The 8,262-nt window shown below is 47.9% G+C and overlaps 1 protein-coding gene across 1 annotated transcript; it reads right to left on the bottom strand.

Annotated features, from left to right (window-relative positions):
• Positions 1-576: 576 nt before the first annotated feature.
• Positions 577-8,050, bottom strand: EIF3F (eukaryotic translation initiation factor 3 subunit F). The gene is made up of 8 exons (XM_082476401.1): positions 7,638-8,050; positions 4,331-4,401; positions 4,011-4,090; positions 3,439-3,576; positions 2,013-2,104; positions 1,456-1,592; positions 1,214-1,327; positions 577-811 (listed from the first exon to the last, which is right to left on the bottom strand). The coding sequence occupies exons 1-8, from the start codon at positions 8,017-8,019 to the stop codon at positions 734-736; spliced, it is 1,092 nt and encodes a 363-aa protein (XP_082332527.1). The 5' UTR covers positions 8,020-8,050; the 3' UTR covers positions 577-733.
• Positions 8,051-8,262: the final 212 nt, after the last annotated feature.

Below are 8,262 nucleotides of genomic sequence, written 5' to 3'. Positions count from 1 at the left end.
ATTCTCATCTTCATTTCCTGTGGAAACCACACGACCCATCAAGAAACGGTTCACAGTACTGTCAGTGGACACCTTTCCAGGTTGAAAATCAAAGGAGAAAATGTGGTAAAGCGCAGTTATCCTCACCACAGAGAAGGCTGTCTTTGCACCAGCGCACACTCACGGGTCTCAGGACAGAGGTCTGTATCCACTCCTCCCCTTCTCTCCCACCTCTCTCCCTTCACTAGCACACCTCCAGGTACTTCAAACTGCACAAAGCAACTCTTTGTACTGCCATCCACTTAAGATGCTATGGAAGAAAAGTGATAAAAATCATTTTTTTGGGAGATAAGTTTGCTCTGAACGTAGGCAAAAGAGTGGGGAGCAAGTGCCCCTGTACCACCAGGTTGCTGAGAAGGCTATCTGGTCTCAGGTCAGAAGCAGCTAAAGCAGCCTGGGCTGTGGGTGCGACTACTGAAGACGAGTGAGGCCACACACACAACCAACTTCCACCAGAGTACTCACTTCCTGGTTTCTGTGTGAGCTCCAGAACTGTCTTCTCCCTTCCACCCAGAGGTAAACTCACATAATATGGAATTCATTTACAAAAGGTAGGCTATGTTTATTTACAGTCACAAGCAGTTGACTGACTCAGTGTGACTCAAACCACAAAGAAACCATTTCTCCTTCACTCCATTCTGAGTCCCAGGGTTGGCTGGGGCCCAGCCTGGTAGGAGGGCTGCTTGCGGACCATTCACAGGTTCACAAGTTTCTCATTGAGGGCAATTTGTGACTGTGTGAGATTGGCCAGGTAGGTCACCATCAGCAGGTCCTGGAAGAGAAGGAATCCAGGATGAGTGAGGGGCTGGGTAAGGAGTGAGCAGAAAGGCTGGTCTTGGCCAGCTGTATGATGGACACTGGGTGCGGGCAGTCCTGGATAAACAAGAGCTGAGAGAGGCTGAGCAAGAGTGGAAGGTGGAAGACAGGAAGGAAATGCCTGAGAACACTTTCTCATCTCCACTGATACACCTGAGCCACAGGAGCAAGGAAACAGCAGGAGGGGAATCTCCGAGCCCCTGTGCTCTCTTCCCCCGAGCCTGGACTGCAAGGGGGCCAAAGGCAGAGCCCTGTTTCCTCTATGCCCTCCAGGTCACCTTCCCCCAACCCCCTCCACAGGTGTACGGCTGAGGTGGGGGAAGGCACAGGCTCCCAGAAGCCCAGGGGTGGCACTCACGTTGATGTTGCTGTTGAGCATGGTCTCGAAGTCCTCAGGAACTATTTTGGGTACTTGGTTAACCAGACTCATCAAGAAGCGGCCCACGGTATTGTCAGCTGACACCTTTCCAGACTGAGCACCAAAGAGTCAACGAGGAACAGTTAATTCTCACCACCGAGACCGTCACTTCACCAGCACATCCCCAGCCATCTCAGAGTGGAGATCACGCCCTCCTCCTTCCTTTTCCCTCCGCTCCTCACCAGCACGTCCTCCGCGTACTGCAACACTGTGCTGAGGGCATCCTGGATGCGGGCCGATGCCCCTCCCACTTGCTGCAAGTCACTGGAGAGGCCGATTACCCGGTTGGGGCTAAAACAGGTCTTCATGATCAGGTCAACTGTGGGAGTGGGTTGGGGGCAGAAGTGACACAGAGAATTCAGTCATCCCATCAGGAAAGAGACCTCTAACCACCTCCCTTTGGACTGAGTCAGCTTCCCCAAACCCCCCTGCCCTGCCCTTATTAGCTTTTCTTTCTCCGCAGAGAGTTCAACTCCTACACCCAGTATGCTAATCACTGGCTCTGGTCTCACATGAATGGCCGTGTAGCCTCTGGTGCTGATGATTTCCCAACTCTAACAATTTCACAAATAATTCCTCGAGTCCCATTTCTACAGAAGAATGACTTCTAATCATCGCAAACCTTACATCAACCGTTCCTCTTAACACACCCAAGGCCCTCCATCCTTGTTACAGAACAGAAACCCCTCCCCTGAAAAATGCCCAAGACCTAGCAAGCGGGTATGGGGAAGTCACTCACCTCCAATGCGTTCAGTGTCATAATATGCGTATTTCACTGTCAGAGGGGTGAACATCACCCCCATGGTCCTCCCAGGAACACCCATTAAAGTGCTGGGGAGAGAAAAGCCAAGGTGGTTAACAGATGGACTTGGGAGGGGGTTTCATGTCTAGCTCAGGCTGGGAAAGCAGTCATACCAAGAGTATGGCTTCCAAGGTTCTCAAAGAAGAAAGCTGGGCCACTTGAAGCCCAGAGGGCTAAAGGGAACAAGTCACTTTCTTCCCTTAGCTCATTCCACACACCAAACCCTTGGCCTGAGAAGGGACTGAGCTTTTGGACCGGGCCTGGACCCTTTATAGAGAATTACTTCACACACTGAAATCTCAGTGTTGAGGACAGGACACTGGATTTCCCTGTGGAACTAGATGCCTAGACATCCTTCCTCACCGAAAGAAGTGACAGGACAGGTCTTCTCTGGGACCAAGTTCCGCATCAGCAATGAAAAAAAAAAAGCTGACTCTGGCCCATCAAGATCAGACTGGGTGCTGTAAGTAATCTTAGTAAAGGTGACTGCCTTTACTATGTCAACTACACACTTTCACTGGATCTTGGGGAGTCTGAAATACCTGGAAAGGCTAAGAAATCAGGCAACAGCTAGAGGTTAGTGGTACACCAACTGGCCCATAAGGACTTGACATCCACCATCTTTGTCCTACCACATAATAGGTAACTGGTCACTTCAGTGTCAGACACAAAAATGGCACAAAGTTAAAGTAAGAGATGTGCTAACAAAGGGCTTCATTCTAAGCAGAAAATATAATCCTTCCAACTCCTACAGCCGCCCCTTCCTCGGCACACCTCTAGAGCCTTTCCCAATATCTCCCATCAACCAGCATTCTAGTTGCTTAATGTGCCAACAGGGTAACGTTACTGTCATCCAAACTGTACTCTATCCCAGGTTAATAGACATGTTCAAAACAAGGAGAGCCGTTCTTTAATCTGTACTGCCCTGTGTCCTGTGCAAAGGTTTAGTGATAACGACAAACTGAAGGGCAACTCAGAAAATCAGTGAATGTGCAGAAGAATCATGACCAGAACACTATGTGAGGATCGGCTGCAGGAGTTGTGTAACAGTTAACTTCTAGAAAAGATGACAGGAAAAACGAGCTTGCACAAATACCTAAAGGGCTGCCCTTTGAAATTGGTTATGAGCAATGAGCAGAAATTTGGGTAGGCAAGGATCAGTGAGTGGAAATTTCAGGGACAGAGTCTGTTTCGGAATAAAACCTCTCCAGGGATAACTGCTGAAAGTGAGGAAGGGGTTTCCTTAGGCAGCGAGCTGCACGCTGAAGGATGACACCTGCGTGGGGTGGAGGCGGGGGTGGCGTCCAGGCACAGGATGCACGAGGCAGCTTTTCATGCCCTCGTTGCCCAAGACTCTGGTCACCTGACGTAGGCCTTAATGCCCATGCGGCCGTTCTGGAGGCTCGTGTCCACCGTGAGGTGGATGGGGTTGGGGGCTTCCCGGCTGTAGTACTCATGGATCAGCACTGAGTGCTCTGTGATGTCATGGCCCGTAGCATACCTGGAAAATGGAACACAGTTGTGGACTCACGGCTACGCGCGACATCAGTACCAAACAGGATGGCGGCACAGGTGTCTCTAGGTACCCGACACCCCTAGTCGGGGTGTAGTTATACCCCCAGGGACAAAACGTGCCAAAAAAACACACACACTGAAAACTGTATCAAATCAAATAAAAGCTGCCTTAGAGCTCTTGAAAATTCTAAGTCACCAGCAAGGCAAAAAAGACTTGCTCAGTAAAAGCTGCAGCCCAAAGTAAGTATTCTTGGCCTCACAGGATCACAACTGCCAGCAACACACACTGAATTCATAGCTCCTTGAGATAATACACTTTCAGTACTCTGTCTCCAAAAGAGGGTGCACAATACCCAGTCAGGTGACAAAAGATGTTGGCAATCAACCACTGAGACTTTCCATCCCCTCGTCCCAACTTACCAGCCCAGGATGAGCTCATTTGGAGAGACTTTCTTGTGCAATTCATACATGTTCTTAGCAAATTCCATGTCAACAGCCACCTGAGAAGGAAGGCAGGAAAGGAAGCTAAGAAGGCAGAAGTCCACAGCAAATGGATCAACAGGACAAGAGGCCACTCCCAACAGACAGAAGAGGCCCGGGAAATATGCACAAATGGAACGAAGCTCTTTAACTGCAGCTCTAGTTATGAGCACAACACACTGTGGCGCAGGAGGGGCCTCACGAAGAGGCCAGCAAAGGAGTAGCTACAGACGGCACGGGGGTCTCAAACTCCCACTCACCTCGTCTTCTGACTCATTGTGCGGCACTGAAAAGCAGTTGGTGACTTCCACTGAGTGCTTGTCAACGGTTCCTGTGAGAGAGTATTGTCCATGTGTTATAAAACCCTGGGCTCCCAACTGTCCCAAATGCTTTCAAGAGGTCTCCTCAAAGTCAAGGAAACAAAAACCCAAACTGGACTCACAAGCTCCAAGGTCAGCCATGGGCACCAATGGAACCAGGATTTTCCAGAGAAATGAAACTCTGGAGTCATCTCCAACTCTCTTCTTTAACTATCAGCAAACAGGGTCTATTCTTACTTCACAAGGTCTCCTTTCGCCTGTCTGTCACTTCCTGCTACCGGTCCTACTCCAGATCTTCACTCTGTGAGCTTCATTTTTCAGCCTCTAGACTTTCTCCTTCATGTAATTTCATCTGCAGAGCTCCCTGGAAGATTCTAATCATGTCTACAGAGACCACTCATATAGTAGCCTATCCTGAGAGCACAGTTTTAGGGAGCTTCCCCCGTACCTCCCTTCAGCCATGGTCCCACAGTCATAACCTTAACCCTACCATCAAGCAGAAACCTTCCCCCTGTGAACCTTAAACATCATACCACAAACTTTTATTCTTCTAGTTCTGATGATACTTTTACTCCAGCTACATTTGTTTCTTGTCCTCACTAAGACTGCTGGTCCCTTGACCTCTCCATTTTTTTTCTCATCTACTGGCACCGCCCACCCAGGCTTCAAGTGCTTCCCTCTCCACCACAGACCGCAATGTTGCCTATACCCATCAGCGTCTGTTTAATTCCGCTTCACTATGGTTTCTGCCCCCTTAGCTGAAACTATGCTCCCAAACCAAATGGATACATACTTCTTTTTTTAAATTGAAGTATAGGTGATTTACAACGTTCCATGTGTACAGAAAAGTGATTCAGTTATGTATGTATACACATACACACACACACATATATATTCTTTTTCAGATCCTTTTCCATTTTGTTATTACAAGATATTGAGGACTTCCCTGGTGGCGCAGTGGTTAAGAATCCACCTGCCAATGCAGGGGACATGGGTTCGATCCCTGGTCCAGGAAGATCCCACATGCCGCGGAGCAACTAAGCCCGTGTGCCACAACTAGTGAGCCTGCGCTCTAGAGCCCATGAGCCACAACTACTGAAGCCCTCGCGTCTAGAGCCCGTGCTCCACAACAAGAGAAGCCACTGCACTGAGAAGCCTGCACACCGCAACGAAGAGTAGCCCCCGCTCGCCACAACTAGAGAAAGCCCGCGCGCAGCAACGAAGACCCAATGCAACTGTAAATAAATAAATAAATAAATGTAAAAAAAAAAAAAAGATATTGAGTACAGTTCCCTGTGCTATACAGCAAGTCCTTGTTCTTCATTTTATGTACAGTAATGTGGATACACACTCTTTAACTTATTCGATCTCTTGTCAACAGACTTGACCACTTCCAGCATCTGAAATAGTTAAGTCTTCTATATTTGCATGCCACCATAACACTCTTCTACTAGGGCATTTATCACATTATATTCTAATTATTTACATATAAGAGTATATCTTCAGCTTGAATTTCAGGTTAAGAGTAGAGCTTGCTTGATCAAACTTTGAATTCTAAGTACCTAATAGTTTTATGGTACATAAAAGGCACCACTGATTTCATTTAACCAAATGGAATATGTCTCATGAATTGATTTCTAACTGAAAATTTCTAAGTTCCTAGCGAGCAGAATCTATGCTTCATTCTTCAGTAAGCAATGCCTCTGTAACACCTAGCCTTGTACCATGACTCCATTCTGAAAGAGGATCTGAAAAATCTAGATTACAGTTGATCTAACTAGAGTCACTGTAATATTTGGGGGCACTTAGCACAAACCTAGGGTGGAAAATTGTTTATTTAGTTAAATAGCTCTAGTGAGTTTGGATAATTTGACAGTGCAGCTGAAAGAGTAAGCTAGTATTTGTCGAGTGCCAAGTCAGTGATGCAAGAACCATTTACTACAGAAGCTCAAGGCAGGGCAGTCACAGAATGATGGCATGCATACTTTGGAAGGTTAAGAATGGGGGTGAGGGTGGGGATATGGGATGAAGGACTGAGAGTGAAAACTTTTCCTGGGAACCTGGAAAATGAGTGAAACTTAAAGGATAAAAGAAGGGAGAACAGGCAAAGAGAATACAAAGGCTTGATCTGAGACAACTATGGCAATGCTTGAAAGATAATGGATCAACTGAAGTTTCTGTAAAATGCTTCACCCTCAAAGATAAAGAGGGAGAGAACGTGTGTCTGTGTCAGGAGGGTGTCTGATGCGGTGGAAGATGGCAAACCAACAGCTGTTTCGTACCTAGTCTGTGCCAGCACAGTTAGATGCCTTCTGCGATAATTTAGTTCTCACAGACTAAGTCTAAAGCAGGCCCTGAAGAAAACAGACTTAGCTAATATGTGCGGTAGTCTGCCGACAACTATCATCCTCTTCACAATACACCAATTGTCTTCTACGATGGAAACTATTACACGTTCAAGGGTAAGAAAGAGAAACGATAACATGTGACTAAATTGGATTCACAAAAGTGTCCAAAATCTGTGACCAAGATGGAGTGAAAATTAATTTGATGGGACCAGCAGTCCCCAGAGAAAGGGATATATTGTCAGAAATCCCTCTTTAGGGCTTCTCAATTTTACTGTAACATAAAATATCAATTTCCCAAATTTGGAACATGGGCAGGGAAAAGGTTATTTCTCCATGTGCACGTTAATACAAATAATAGATATTACAATTGTCTCTGTCCAAATGGAGAATCAGAGACTGCCCTGGGGGAACGGAGTCCATATCTCACTGGGGACTAATATTAGGGAGACTGAGAAACAAGAGGCTCAGGCTTAGACGTTTAAGAAAGCACAATATTACTGAAACCCTAAATGGGTTCCTGCCAAACCGGTTTACTTGGTGAGAGGGATATCTTTTTACAGGCGTCCCCACTCCAATGCCAAGTGGTTAGGAAAAACTTCTCTTTTAACACCTGGAAAATAAAGACATTTACCAGTAAATAAGGGGGGAAAACGTGGTCACTGAGCTTAGGAAGTCAAACGTTTTTGACGTCCTAGTCAGAGTTTGAATTCATTTTTCGTAAATTGGGACTAATCATACTTCACGTGAAATGCCACTGGGAAGATTAAAGATAAAATGTAAATCACTTGGCACACGCTATTTATTCAATAAATAACTACAATGGGGGTGGGAAGTGAGGGGAACAAGATAAACGGCAGGTGGGAAGTAGAAGAGAACGTCAATTTTCTCTGACCACGCACCCAGCAGGGTCCCGATGACTCGGGCAGCGCCCTCGTTGCGTCGCTCGTAGCTGTCCACGATGGAGGCCAAAATGACCGGGTGAAGCCGGACCACGCGGCCGCCAGGGAAGGGGCCTGGGAGAGCCGGGCCAGGCAGCGACTGTGCCGGGGTCTGCGCTGGGGCTGGCGCTGAGGCCGGGGTCTGGCCCGGAGCCGCGGTCGTAGCCGCTGCTGCCGCCGGGTCTGAGGATGAGGTTGGAGCCGGCGTTGGAGCTGGAACCGGCGCTGGAGCCGGCGCTGAGGCTGCGGCTGGGGCTGAAGCCGGGGCCGGGTCTGAGGCCGCAGCCGGGGTTTCGTTTGGCGTGGCGGGAGGCGCACTCGGCGGTACTGCCGGCGTGGCCATCTTGTCGAGAAAGAAAGAGCCAAGCCCGGAAGGGAGTGAGTTGGCAAAGATTAGGAGCACGATAGGCTGAATCTGCACCACGTGAACTAGATCTTTGTGCTTATTGGTTTCTGACGATGCTACTCACGGCTACAATTTTCTGCTCTGCGTTTGTGCTCTTTGATTTCGGTCCGATGCTCACTCAGTGAGAATCGAGCTAAGTAGTTCCGAGTAAACTTGGAACCGCACTGAGAGGAGAGAAAC

This window comes from Balaenoptera physalus (genome assembly GCF_965194825.1).
Source record: "Balaenoptera physalus genome assembly, chromosome: 10".
NCBI lineage: Eukaryota > Metazoa > Chordata > Mammalia > Artiodactyla > Balaenopteridae > Balaenoptera > Balaenoptera physalus.
This window is presented reverse-complemented; position numbering and strand designations above follow the sequence as displayed.

Excerpts from the sequence above, each read along its gene's own strand:
- EIF3F (XM_082476401.1), bottom strand. The coding sequence starts at position 8,019 with ATGGCCACGCCGGCAGTACCGCCGAGTGCGCCTCCCGCCACGCCAAAC. Across the intron at positions 2,105-3,438 it reads GGCATTAAGGCCTACGTCAG|CACTTTAATGGGTGTTCCTG; the intron begins GTGACCAGAGTC and ends TTCTCTCCCCAG. Across the intron at positions 1,593-2,012 it reads TGACACTGAACGCATTGGAG|TTGACCTGATCATGAAGACC; the intron begins GTGAGTGACTTC and ends CCACTCCCACAG.